At 31.2% G+C, this 15,373-nt stretch overlaps 1 protein-coding gene across 2 annotated transcripts in view; it reads left to right on the plus strand.

Annotated features, from left to right (window-relative positions):
- The window catches only part of uif (sushi, von Willebrand factor type A, EGF and pentraxin domain-containing protein uif), a 382,421-nt gene that overhangs the window by 336,858 nt on the left and 30,190 nt on the right, over positions 1-15,373 (plus strand). For both annotated transcript variants that reach the window (XR_012756945.1, XM_075370063.1), the window contains exons 55-61: positions 112-168; positions 1,777-1,967; positions 3,729-3,902; positions 5,997-6,148; positions 9,108-9,294; positions 11,471-11,595; positions 13,956-14,106. Coding sequence is in view for 1 of the 2 variants with exons in the window: in XM_075370063.1 (XP_075226178.1) it covers positions 112-168; positions 1,777-1,967; positions 3,729-3,902; positions 5,997-6,148; positions 9,108-9,294; positions 11,471-11,595; positions 13,956-14,106 (1,037 nt within the window). In the remaining variant the exon portion in view is untranslated. The remainder of the gene's footprint in view (positions 1-111; positions 169-1,776; positions 1,968-3,728; positions 3,903-5,996; positions 6,149-9,107; positions 9,295-11,470; positions 11,596-13,955; positions 14,107-15,373) is intronic.

Consider the following 15,373-nt stretch of genomic DNA (forward strand, 5'->3'; position numbering starts at 1 on the left):
GATTTATTTTATTTAAGTGCAAACATTTTATCTTATCACATGTTCTGGTTTATATGGTGAAAAGAGGTGTGGTCTATTTACCTCAGACTTTTCTTCTATTCTTTTTTGTAGGGCTGCTCGACAAGCCAGTGATACGTACTCCGTTCAAATATCTTTTCCTGCTACCAAGTAAGTTTGCGTTTCTTAGTAGATAGTTTTATTAATAATTTTTTTTTTAGAAAACTAAGTGTTGCATGCTGATTTTTGTAGTTTGGGTATTATTTATAAAACAGAATCTGTTTTCCTCTTCTTATTTAACTTTCTTTAAAAATAGTTTAATCTTAATAAAAAAAAATTAATTCTTTTATCAAAGACAGAATTGATATTGGAAAAATATTCCTCACAAATGTTACATTGTACTGCAACAATAAAGAATTTTTCTTACCTTTTTATGTTGTCACAGAATTATTCTGATGGGCAGCTAATGAACAGTACAGCATTAATAAAGATCCAATTTTCTGGACTTGCCTGTGTGTAGTTTCGATCAGAAATCTATCTTTAGAAGAAAATAGCTTTTTCAGAATAGATTATTGTGTTTTCAATTTATCATAACCATTTACATATTTACTTCTATCCAGAATTATGTTGCCTCAAAAAAGGCCACAATTATATATGAGTTCAGCAGTTGGTCTTGCTCAGTCTCTAGTCTTCCAGTCCTCAAGATATTGACTTAATTAAACCATTGACCGAAGATGAATTGAATTAAACTAATTGGCCATGGTTCCATGGGAAACCCAGTCTTCCATTAACTGAATTTCAATTCTGGGTGCAGGATGCAGGATGTATTGTGTTATAAAAAATTTCACAGAATCAGTGGTGACCCTAATCAGTGGATTATTTTTAATTATTAAATTTAGATGACTCGCTTTCAAAATACTGGGACTTTTTCTTCCATAAATTCTTTTGGAGCTAAAAAAATAAAAAACCATCATCTTAATTACCATCATGTTTTTCAACGGGTCGTTGAAGGAAATTCTGCAGATTAGGTGTGCTAAAAAAAAAAAATGATTAAAAGTTTTCAAGAGAAATTAAAAGTTTTTGTTCAGTGGGAGAAAAAGTCACAGTATTGTGAAAGTGAGTCTTTCCAAATAACAGTTCAATAATTTTAAAGTATTATTACATTTAATAAAATGGTTCATCAAATTTAATACTTATTTTGTTTTACCTGATACTTCAGATGATTATAAAAACTATGAAATATTTATTCTTATAGTGTTAGATATTTTTACAACCAGGCTGTTTTGAATGGTATTTCACCATAATTGCCACAGCATTGGTAACCTGACATGAGATAAAAGCATATTCCTGAGTAGTCCATGATCAAGAATAACCAGTTTTCATATCAGGTTGTTGAGCCAGGGTGATACCTGATACCGTATCCATGATATCTGTGTAAAAAAATTATATAAATGAAAGGAAAATAAGAGGAGGTTAAAGAAAAGGAATAATCAGCCTTAAGAAATCATATAGATTGAAATGTGAGAGGTATGATCAGGTTGGTTTATAGATTAGATGAGCAACTTAATCTTTCATCACATCCTTTAATTTGTAAGATTTTACTCGTCAAAAACCTGGAAAGGTGTTCCTGGAATTGTTGTGCCATCAGGTTGTAAGGAATGCATCTATATTTATGGTAATTTATGATTCTCTAAGTCTGTGTTTCTTTCATGATTTATCAATGTTTTATTTCATTCATTTTATTCTTTTTGTCAAACAAATTAACATTTTTTACTACAGCGATCCAGTAATTCATCAAAACACAAATCAGAGATCAACTGTACAACGACTACTGGAGAAATTAATCTTGGAAGAAGATCAACTTGATGTCCATGATATTCTACCAAACACTGTACCAGATCCTGCTTCTCTTACTCTTACTTCTGATTATGCTTGTCCTTCTGGTCAGGTTGTCGTTGCTCCAGACTGTGGTATGTAATAATAATATGTTTATAAACATTATATTATTTTGGGAGCTCAGTTCAAAACTCAAGAAAATATTAATCCTGGGAGTTGATTTTCTAGCACACACTATGAGCATTTAGGGTACCAATTAGTTTTGTTAGGAATGTTAGGAAACAGAAGTCAACATTAGAAAGGGATTTAAGTGTACTATTATATGGTATATTATCAATTTACAATCTAAAATTGTTGAAGTCTTCACCCAGACTGATTTTTATTTCATTATCATCTATTTCTAATAAGAAATCTTTAATTATTATCGCTTTATTATTAATAAGAATTGAAAAATTTTGTTTAGAAATATGATTTATATTTTTATTGTTATATTTTTCTAGGAAATTATTTTAATTATTCTATTTTACCAGCGATACACTAGCTCATTTGAAAAAATACAAAACATATAATTTGTAAATAATAATTTCATTAATGCCATTGAAAACTCATTACCAGTGATACCAATGTGATAATCATAATTGTGGCTAAACGTGCCCACTCAATTTAAACTTTGATAGCCTGTCCATGTGTTATTTATTTATCCATTAATTTTAGAAAATAAAATGACATGGGCAACTGTCCAACTAGAGATACTTATGAAAAATGAATTTTGTAGTGTATGAAAAATGCCAAGCCTGACAAATGACCAAGATTTGAACCCAGAATCTTCAGATGAAAGACAGAGGTTGGCTGAAAATTATTATAGTCAATCTATAATAAGTTTGAAATTAAGAATAGGCTTTAATAGGTCAGGCTTTAATTAAAGTATTTAAAACAGTGTATCTTAATCTTTCTATGTTCAAGGTCCAGTAAAATGCTTCATTCTTTTATAAGGACTACTTAGTTCTTTTAATTTTACAAGGACTTAAGTGGTCATGTTTATAGGATCACTAAATCGTGTAATTTAAAACAAAAAAATTAAGTGGTTATTAACAAAATTTGAGACCATTCATAACATAATAAACCTAAAAACATGTTTTTAATAGATTGGAACATTATTAATTAAATTAGAAGTAATATTATTCAACAAAATTTTCATTTTTATTAAACAAGTAGATAATACAGATTTTTTTATACCTTATATGACAGACTTTGGATATCCATAGAATGTATTTTAACAAGAAAGATGAGATGATGAATGAAATGATGCTGGAAAAAATACCAAATTTTTGCCTGTCCCCAAGTGTTACTGAAAATAAATTCAATTGACTTATTTTTCACATTGTAATGTTTCTAAAAATTTAAATAAAAACAGGAGTTAATTCATCACACACATTGCCAAACTATCACTTATCTCTTCTAAAATTATTGACCCTTGAAGAAGGAAAACCAGTCAATAATAAATAACAATAAACAGCAACCAACTGGTTGAAATGAAGACAATGCTTATTTTATCTCAGACAAAACATCAAGGCAAGTGGAAACTGATAAGGTTATTGGCAAACAAATGCCAGCAACTTGTAATAAATAGAAATTAGAAATTGTATTCACCAATGATTAATTTTAGTGAAAAATGGGGTTCAGTTTACTAAACCGATTTTTGAACTCTGCTACTTTGATTCTAATCCAAGAGACATGTCTTCAAAAGACATTCCAAATGTTGTAAGAAGATGAAGTTACCAAAATGAAGTTCAAGATCTACACATTTGTATTTTACATGGCATACACTACAAAATAGTAATTATTAGAATAAACAGAATTATACTAAAATATGTGCTGCTTTTTTTATTTTTTAGTGCCATGTGCTGTTGGAAGTTACTATGATAAAGAGACTGCATCATGTAAGCGATGTGCTGTTGGAACTTACCAGTCTGAATCAGGACAGTTACAGTGTTCAGTCTGTCCTGCTATTGCTGGACGTCAAGGAGTTACAATTGCACCAGGAGCACGAAGTGCTTCACATTGTAAAGGTAAACAATTATTTTAAAATGTGTATTAAATTTTTTTTTTTTAAGTTAAGAAAATATCTGTATTGTTTCTTGTTATCAGGTATTGTAATCAATTAAAATTAACATCAACATTAAAAATTAATAATTTCATTATTATAATTTACTTATAGGACTTCTAATATACTGTTGAACAAGAGACCAACAATATACCCTTTGAACTAAGTAGAGATTTCCAAAAACGTGTTAAAATATCAAATGCAATCAGCATCATACTCAGAAATGCATTTAATGTTTGGTGTTGGGTCAGAATATTTCTTAAGAATGTCTACTCTAGCTTCCAGAATTAAATTTGATACACACATTATGGAATTCACAGAAAATTGTCAATATTTAAGTTGTGTCTGTGAGATCTCAACTGTGATCTTGAAGAAAATGGTCACCAAAACCCAATTTTTTTTTTGTAAAATTTCAAACTATCAGCTTGAAATAGTAAATCTATAATATACCACACTTCATTAATTCACTGTCTTTTTAAAGTAGTAGTAGCACTACATATATTAAAGTAATAGTAGTACAACTGAATATAAATTTTATCTGATCCAAGCATAACTGAATTGGGTCACTATAGTAGTAACAGAACTGAGACTTACTGTACATTTAAGTCTGTAACTTTGTTAAAGTCTGAAGCTTTGTGAATGAAATATGATGTTCTACTTGTCTTATATAAATAGTTCACTCTGAATCTTTAAATTTATAAATTCAACATTTAATTTTTAAGCTTACTTCTGAAATGCTTATATAAAAAAGAGTGGTTGACTTTAAATGAAAAAAAAAGTAGGGAAAATCTTACGAAGTGAAACACTTAAGCAAAGATAATTTAAAGAGAATTTTGAAAAGATGGGACTCAGATTAATTGTGTTGACTAAAACAAAAAGATTCATGTTTATCTTGAACCATAAGTGAATAAAATACCGACTCAATTGTTTTATTTAATTTTTGCATTCAACTCTAAGCTTGTTGTTAAAAGTTAATAGTGTGGTATAACTTTCACCACTGATCATCATGAACAACTTCTTTCTTTTCCTGTTTAGCCTCCAGTAATTACCTTTCAGATAATACATCATGAAAAACTTAGCAAGTAGTAATAATAAGGGAGTTAGACATTTTTAATATTTTTTCAACAATTGTACAAGTTGTATGTCTTTTCTCCAACTGGTGAGGTCATATAAGCTCAGTTATGGCTCATCTAAAATATTTAATATGTCTTTTTAATTATTAATAATTGATAAATAATTAATTCATTAATTTAATTTTATTTTATTAATTTATTAATAATTGATTTTATTTATTAATGCCCAACAAGGAAAAAACAAAATCATTCATGCTACTAGAAAATCCAATTAGTCAGCTATTTTACTGTTATTTTTTTAAACATTACTTTTCATAAAATTAAGAAAAATTCATAATTTCTTGGATCGCAGTCCTATCGTAATTAAATGTGCTTCCACAAAATATCATATCATTAACATACAAACATAACATATAATTAATCTAATTACAGAATATTCTACTGAAAAAATTGTTCACTTGGCTTACTTTTTTCTTTTAGAATATGTATTTACATATTTTCAAAGAGAAATGTTTAAATTTTAATTTGATTTTATACCTTGATGTCATGTTTTTACACTTAAAATTTTCACAATTTAATTTTAATTGATTTTTTAATTTTGTTTTAATTTTTAATTTAACTGAATAAAAGCTTAAAATAAAAAGATTAAAGGTTTTAAATTTTAAATAAAATAAATAAATGCATGACATGTATTATATTTTACGAAGTTTGTAATGTAATTTGAGATGAATATATGAATATATAATGTAGCTGATGATGCGAGTAAATTGCAAAAGGATTCCTGCATATTTTGTGGAATAAGGTAAGCCATCCTACTTTATTTATTCTGTACTTTTGTTGATCTAATAAAATAAATATATTTGTATATAATACAGAGGAGTGTGAGACTTAAAGGAATTGATTTAAAAAAATAGTATATATATACTAATATGTATAATTTAAACAACTTTTAGTAATGTAATTTGAAAGTAATTTTTTTTTGTCAGAGCGGTGTCCAGCAGGCAAATATTATGATGAAGATGCTGGTCTGTGCCGTAGTTGTGGCCATGGATTCTACCAACCAAGTGAAGGAAGTTTCAAATGTTTACTTTGTGGACTTGGTAAAACAACGAGAACAACAGAGGCTGTATCACAAGAGGTATGTTTTACGTATTGGATAATTTAATATTGTAATATTACGCAAGTGGCAGAAAACAATTGGATATTAAAGGTATAGAAATTAAATGTGAAACTAGGATTCAAATTTTAAAGCTTAAAAGAAGTGCACCTACCATAGTTATCAAATTTTATCTTATCTAAATTTATATTTAAGAAGTAATTTAATATAGTGTAGTGGGACTCCTTATAGTCCATATCAAATATACATCTGATGTGTCAGACATGTTTACCAGTAAAAGTTGCATTCATTAGCTATAAACTGTCAGATTGATTAACTTTCAACCATGAAAATCCAAGTAGAAATGGATTGATGTTAAATAAATAAAATACAAGTATGATTTGTTGAATCTTAGAATGAATAATAAACAAGAAGCAGAACAATAGTAATGAAATAAATAAAATTGCTAATTTCTCAAGGTTATCACTAACAAATATCTACAGTAGTATGAATATGTTGATAGCTTATGTGGTATCAGCTGAGCATAGTTTTAGACTGATTAATACTTCAATGTAACAGTTTATCAAGGTCTCATATTGTTGTGTGTAAGATATGGAATTGTTTTGGAGCTATCTCAAAATTATGTGAAATTCATAAATTTCATACGTTAATTAATTAGAGATCAGAGATTGAAGAGAAGCATAAAGCCAGTGACACAGTGCTTGTCGTTGTTGTGACCTAAATACAAGGACTATCTTGTATTTTACTTCACAAAACTTTTAAATTTCATAAATTTATATTTTTTACATTGTTAAATATGAAAAAAGCCCTATGATCAGTTTTTTACAACAATATGCTTACTGACTGTTTTGTATTTATAATATATATTCTATATAATGTGCATACTCAATGTCTGGAAATTGCTTTGTATTACAAAACTAGGTACAACTACACAGTAGAATCATATACTGTTATGTATAGGTATAAAAATTAAAATTGTATTTTATAATTTAAAATTTTTGTCTGCCATATTGGATCTTACATCTTCAATTTAATGTTAATTTTTAAATAATAGGTTGGGTCATAACCAACTATGTAAAAGTTAATTTAAAAAAAAAAATATAGTTAAAGTAATTTGTTTATTGTGTCACCTTCAATTTGCATTCAGTAATGTCTTTATAACAGTTATTATTGTAAAGCAATTCAGATGTTACCAAAAACTATTCTTTTCTACAACCTAGCAACACTTTACTCAATTACAGATACTTTATAACATTAAGTGCATATTGATATAGATCAGCCTGTATTTTAAACAATATTACATATCTGAATAATAAATCAACTGTAAATACTATTTCAGCCATTATTTTTCAACAATATTAATTTTGTTAATTTACATTCATTTAATTCAGCTGCAAGTGAGCATCAAAATTATGTAAAATTCATAAATTTCATACATTGATCTCGAGAAGCATAAAGCCAGTCACACGGTGCTTGTCTTAGTGTTGTTGAGACCAATGTGGTATGTGATCAGTGTATATGACCTTGATTAATTTATGTATTATATTGTTTTTGTCATATACAGCATACTTATAAATTTTTTTATGTAAGGACGTAACTTGATGATTCATATACTTTTTTTGTCTTCAGGTAAAATGTTCATGCTATGTAAATCCTGTTTTGATGTGTAGGTTTACAGAAGTTAACTCTGATTTAATTTGCAATATTTCCATGTTCTTTATGTTCTCTGACATCTTGCTGTATCTGCAGTGAATGTGCATCCAGTTCACTCAGTGTTATTTAGTGTAGTTATTGCGTTTAATGAGTATATACGCTTTGGTTTGTGTGCATACTTTTTGCGTTATGTGATCTTGTATATTTTGTTTCTAGTTCTAAAAAAAATCAGACTAGAAAAATTCATCAAAATAATTTAAAATGCTTGTTTCAAATAAAAGGTTATTACAAATTTTATAGAAATTAAATTTTATCGTTATCTATTTTTTCTGAAATGAAATTCATGTAAGAAAATAACAAAAACTTTCTTACTAAAAGCAAAATCCTGTTTTCCAGCATATTTTTGGATTGCCATAAGACTGAATCAGAACAATTATTGCTCAGTAATATGACTATACACCCCTCTAACCCTTTCTAACTCCAACCTCTTCAATTTGAACATTTTCAAGAGCTTTTATCTTGATACTTAAAATTAGCATAAATTTTTCTATAAATTATCTCTTAATGACTTCATCAACAGAGAGTACTGTCTATCCCAACCTTGACTGCTAGCTGCTTATTATTATTTTAAGTTCCCGTGATATCTTTGACAGATGTAAGATTGTAGCTCAGTCTAGTTTGCAATTTCTAATTGCTTAGAGTGTTTTTTTTTTCAGAGTTTTGGATAGAGACTTGTACTTTGTTATATTTGTAATCTGTTAATTTTTTTATATATATATTTATATATGAAATATTTTTTGAAGTCCTTATTTAGAAATCTTAAAATTGGACTTTAATATATACTACTATTAGCAAGGGGAATGGTTTATGAAACTTTAACAGCTGCTAATAAAATAAACATTCATTTCAATTAAATATGAATAAAGAAAAAGAAATACAAAGTATAAGAATTTGGTTTTCTATAAATGGGATTTGGCTTTCTGTTATTTTAAAAATAAAATTCTAAAAATGTTTTGTGAAACAAGAGAAAAATAAAAGAATCTTTGAGTTTTGTGAACTGGTAGATGATTAATGAATGATTTAAAAATTGCAGACCAAATCATGTGAGTTTAATGAGTAAATAAGAATTATTTTTAGCTTAAAAACTTAACTATTAGTTTGTCTGACTTGAAATAATTAAAAATTTTGGAAATTAAAACCTGAATAATTAAGATTAAATTGTTCTTCCTACCTGATTCAAATTAGGAGAGTCTGATATTAACAAAGTTTAATTAATTAATCTTAATAATTTGTGAATACAATTTTTTTTTTTAATTTATTATTATAGGAGTGTCGTGATGAATGCAGTTCAGGAATGCAACTTGCTTTGGAAGGAGAATGTGAGCCTTGCCCTAGAGGAACATATAGAACACAAGGCTTAGAAGCTGCTTGTCAACCTTGTCCTACAGGACGTACAACTCCGAAAGTAGGAGCAGCTACTGTGGAAGAATGTTCTTTACCGGTCTGCAGTCCAGGTATTGAACACCTCATTTAGAATAGATCTTTGCATATTTATCTAATTAACTTTGCAGTTATGTATTTGATGAATACTTTATAAAAATAATGTAAAATTTTCATGACATTTAAGTCTATATAAGTATTTTAAATAACTGAAATGTCAAAACAGAGTTACAGAGAAAGTATGGATTGATTCTGCAATCAATCCAAGTATAACAAGTAAACATACCATATGTTTACTTGCATAAAACTTTAATTGCAGTTTTTAAGGTTTAAGGTAACAATGCTGAAAAAGGAAATGTTTTCCTCAAAACATATACCATACTTAATTCTTATTAAACAGGATAGCAGTTAATCTCTCTTTAATAGCTTTTCTTCTTTGTGAACTTAAAAATCAAGTATAAAGATTTAAGAGTAAAAAAAGAGTTAAGCTGATGGAAATGAAGAAATTCCAATGAACAGATATATTAGGTGACTGAACACATAAATATTCAGATATTTTTTGCTTGTTAGGTATCATAACCAAACAGTTGTAAGCAACCTAATATGAAACATGAGTTACAGACAAATATAGCATAACTGTTCAAGAAAATGACTAGATTCTTTCATGTCAGGCATAATAAGAAAATAAGGAGGGAAATTGTTTTTTGTTGCCTTCTTAGTTGCATATCCATTGCACATTAGCATGCAAAGTTGAATGTGACATACTCATAACTTTTACTCTTTTCACAAGGACTAATTGTATAATATATGTTATTAATTTCACACCTCTTTTGCCTGTAGTACTTAACATGCATCATAGCCGTAAGAAAGTCTTTGACAGATTGTCTAAAGAAATAGCTATCCCCGTCTATGGTGAAACGAAATGTGTTTTTCAATGTTCAACAAAATATTTATGCAATAAAATATGTAGTAGGAAAACTATATTATATAAGTTCTTAATTTGGCAATATAGACTATCCAACCAGATTTTAAATTTGGCTACCTTCTACAATAACCTTCTTATCCTCTCCAGTAAACACCAGTAACCATTTACCACTTAGATGTTAGAGTAACTGTTAATCTGATCAGATTAACAGTTGTCCTCTCATCCCTTTACATGATTTAGTAGTATTTAAAATTTCTGAAACTGCAAAATAGGCGTTTTTATATGCAATAACCTCCTCGTCTGATGAAAATCTCTTTCCTCTAAACAAAAATTTAATGTTAGGAAATGAGAAAAAGTTGCTTGGGGCCAGAACTGGTGAATACGGTGAGTGGTCAACCAATTCAAAGTGCAATCCGTGACTTTTAGCCATGGCGACCCTTAAAGTGTAAGCAGGTGCATGTCCTGATGGAAAGCATTTTCTTCTTCTTCAAATGTGGTCATTATTTGCAATTTCTGCCTTCAGCTTGTCAAGTAATGATGCATAATACTGTCCCGTTATTGTTATACCTTTTTGAGGATAAGATAAAAAAAAATTCTGTTACTATCCCAAAAAAACAGTCACCATCACCTTCCTGGCTGATTGAACCAGCTTCACCTTTTTCGGAGCAGGTTCACCCTTTGCAGTCCACTGTTTTGACTGTTGTTTTGTCTCATGAATGTAGTGGTGAATCCATATTTCATCTACAGTTATGGATTGATACAAAATATCTGAATTGTTTTGCTTAAAAACAGCAAGCCCTTGAAAATGTTCATTCGAATGTGTTTTTGGTTCAAATCAATAATACATTTTTTATGCAAATCTCTTAGCTTTAAGAATTAAAAACTTGAGTTCTGTTTCACTGGGTATAGAAGAAAAAGTTTATCAACTATGCAGTACAAATTGAAAATTTTCATGCACCTGAAAATATCTATACTAAATCTCATGATCTGTTTCAAGCTTACTTGTTAAATTAATCATGAAAATGTTGGCAAAGTACTGCATGTCTTTTCTCATATATTAATAATAAAAATTGAAAGTGTTAGGTCAAAAAACAGAATATATACTTTTTAGAGGTGAGGAATAATTTTTAAGAAACATTTTTCAAAAATATTGAAACAAAATAAATTTCTCAAATTTTTATTTTTATTTACTCATTTTATTTAAAATTTAGACACAAGTTAGACTAACTTAAAATTAGCACACTAATAATGTTTATCTTTCCATAATGATACCCAGAAATGTATGATTATAATGAACCAATTGTAATTTAATATTTTTGTTGCAGGAACATTCTTAAATGTAACACTTAACAGTTGTGTACCTTGCAAGAAGGGTACATATCAACCTGCTGCTCAACAAACAGTTTGTTTACCATGTCCTCCTAATACTATTACCAAGAAGATAGCAGCAGTAAGTACAACTTTTAAACATAATTGTATAATGATTGTATGTTAAGTTCATGTACTAACCTATAAGTTTCTTTTTCATTGTTTGAGGAGGGGAAACCTCTTATGGGTATCATGTGGTCTCGTACTCCATAAATGTGGGACTCTCCCCTTGAGAGCCTACATACTAAAACCACTCACTCTCCACAAGATGGGATGCCAAGCCCTCCTTATGGCATTATCCAGCATGGTATTACAGCACTCCTTCTGTCTCGTCTCCATCTGCACTTTCATCGCTGGCCCCACACCTCAAACTTCTCAGGATCCTACTCGTTTTATGTTTTTACTTCTACCTTGGCATCGGGACCTGCCCCAAGGGCGACTCGTTGGTAGTTCAACCCTGGACACCTTCCACCAATTTGGTTTGGATGATCTTAACCAACATCGTGGACATTGTGTGCCATGATCATTCAGTCTGTAGCATAGTCCTAATGATGTTCTCTGGAGTAAGAATGCCAAATTCTATCTTGCATGCTACTCCATGCTGCAGGAACCAATTGCACACAAACACTCTGTATTATGTGATATCTTCCACCTTGCACTAATCATATTTCACATGCACAAGTGTGCCTTAAAACAATGTGACTGGTAAGGAACTGGATCAGCTCATACCCTAGTTCACAGTCTTTTTGGCAGAGATCTCTGGAGGTCCGGGGTCAGTCTGTAGATCCATCTGCCTTTTGTCAACTGATTCCATCTCTCCTGCCACTTGTGTATAAGTGATGCCTCTGCATCCACCTTACCCATTCCCACATGCATCTCATCTCCTCCCTCTTCCAAACAAACTCCAGGGGCGCAAGTCCAGCTGCTACACTGGCGGCGTTGCCTGAGATGGTCCTGTACTCACAGCATACCTGAAGGGAGACAGCTCTGTTCACTCGGCTATGGCATGGGCACTCCCCCTCTACAGAGTAATGGCCAGACTGGGGCTCCATATATTACATTTGAGAGCACCAGCTGAAAAAGACTCTCTGCATTGATATACAGGGACCCCCTGGTGTTGGCCATTATCTGACCGATGATGGCAGCAGTTTTCTCATCTTTGACTGACACTTCTACTATGTGCCTCTGGAACATGGCATCCACACCCTGAGGTAATTCATTGCAAAGGTAAGGCGGACTACCGTAATACTGACTCTAAATGAAATTGGGGTCTGCTTACATTACCAGATAGTACGACCACTTGGGTCTTCTCCATCGAAAGCTGAAGCCTGATCTACAGTCGTGAAACAATAATGTTTATTACTTCATTCCTAGTGTCCATCTCTGCCTGTTCTGACTTCAATGTCACCATGAGTGCTTAGTTGTTGGTGATACCCAGTAATGGTTATGGCTATCCCAACAGGAAGCATGATAGACAGGACTTCATCATACGTGACATTCAACAGTCTTGGCTCCAACACAGATCTCTGTGGAACACCGCAACGCATCTTGATCCTATCTCTCCCTCGGCAGAACTACCATTTGCCGACCTTTTGAAGAGGTAACACTTAGTTATCCTTTTCAGTTGTGGCCTGACACCATGACTCCAGTGCTCGGAATATTGTGCCCCATGATATACTGTTGAATGCATTTTTGAATGTATGCCTTGAGCCCGATCTGGCCTCCCAGGTGTTTACCAGATATGGGAACTACAGTTGACCTGATTTTATGAAAGCCAAACTGGAGGTTACTAAGGCTGCCAGCTGCCTTCACTTTGGTTGAGCCTGTTAACCAGCACCCTCTCAAAAAGCTTAGTCAGGTAATCGAGCAAGCAGATCGGCCTAACTTTGTCATTGGCCTAACCTGGTTCATTGCCTTGTCTCCCTTCCTTCCTGAGGTACACATGCCAGGAGGACTTCCAGGATTCTGGAAACCATTCCTGAGTGATGGCATAGTTGAATACACCATCTATGCACTGTAGAGCGAGTTTTACAACAAGCTAAACTGCCTCCCAGGGCGTGCCATCCAAGCCAGAGCTCTTATTATTCTTGATATTACAACTGATTCCCACAAAAGCTCTTCTGTGTGATGAGTGGGATATCAACCATCTTATGGGGATATATATTTATATATGTATACAGATTTTATCAATACATTTGTAATCTTTTCAAGAGCACGAAAATATCCCTGATAACCAATAAGTATTGCTTAGGCAATGAATGGGTAAGTAAAACTTTAATTAAAAATTGAAGAACTGTTCGGTTAACTGTGACTATTGTTTCATCAAAATTTTGTTTACTTTTATTTTTTTAAATCCTATTTATTGCTTCTAAAAATGTGATTTATTTAATTAATGCTGTTTTTTTATTTTTGCTTTTAATAATTAATTTATTAATTTTACAGACAAGTAAATCAGAATGTTGGAATCCATGTGAGATGAATGGACCAGAGATGCATTGTGATCCAAACGCCTACTGTTTATTAACTCCTGAAACAAGTGATTTCAGATGTGAATGTAAAACTGGTTATAATGGCACTGGAAAATTTTGTACTGGTAAATTAACTTTTTGACTTAAATTTATTATTGCATTATATGCTGTTATAATGTAACAGTATATGAGAGTTATGTCTAAAGTAAAGACCCTACTTCATTGTAAAAATAATTTATTATGAAAACTTTATAATTTTTTTTTTTCTTAAACTACATACTTTATACTACTTCTCTATACAATTGCCACATGAAATTCTTTCAATTTCCCAAACAAAAGGTAATCAGAAGCAGCTAAGTCTGGACTATATAGTGGGTGATAGTAAATTTCCCATCAAAATTTTCTCAGTAAATCACGTGTTGGACCCACAACGTGTGGATGTGCATTATTGTGCAGCAGAACGATGCCATCAGTCAGCCACCCACATCACTAATTTTGAATGGAACACCGAAACTTCACAGAGTTTTGCAGTAGGTTTCTGGATTTACAGTTGCTTCATGTAGCATAAAATCAATCAACAATATGCCAAACCAATCCCAAAAAACTGTGGCAATCAGTTTGCATCCAAATGGCTGTGGCTTAACCTTTGTTGGTCTGGTTGGTGATTGAGGATGACGCCATTCACTTGACTGCCGTTTTCTCTCTGGTGTGTAATACGAAATCCATGTTTCATCGCCAGTAACAACTGAATTAAAGATTTCATCATCTTTTGCTGTATATTGCATCAAAAATTCCAAAGCAGATCCCATTCAGATTTTTGTGACATTCCATTAAGATGTGCAGCACCGAGTGTGCACAAACCTTTCTGAAGCCTAAATGATCATGAACAATGCAACTAATAACAGCTTTTGAAACATCAGGAAAAAGAAGGACCAGATCAGAAATCGTTGAGCGACGATCTTTTCTGATTTCATCATCGATGCATTTCAACAGGTCCTGAGTGATTGAGGGCCACCCCAAACATTCTTCATCATGGATATTATTTCTGGTATTTCTAAACCTTTCACACCATTTTCAGACATTTCTTCCATTCATTACATTATCACTGTACACAGCAACCAACTACCTATGAATTTCAGTTGGCTTAATGTTTTGATGGTTTAAAAAACTATGATTCCACATTTTTCACAGTCAGCGGCAACATCAATTTGCCTATTCATTTTATAACTTAATAACTCACATGTAATCAAAGATACTACAACACGACAACTTAACAGACAACAATGCATTGTGTACATAACTAGCGTGGCCATGAATGACAGGTTCGCCAAACTTTAGGAGAGAAATTTCCCAGCGGTTTTTACTTTTGAGATATCCATCATACATCTTTTT

Source organism: Lycorma delicatula, chromosome 1, assembly GCF_047948215.1.
Source record: "Lycorma delicatula isolate Av1 chromosome 1, ASM4794821v1, whole genome shotgun sequence".
Lineage (NCBI taxonomy): Eukaryota > Metazoa > Arthropoda > Insecta > Hemiptera > Fulgoridae > Lycorma > Lycorma delicatula.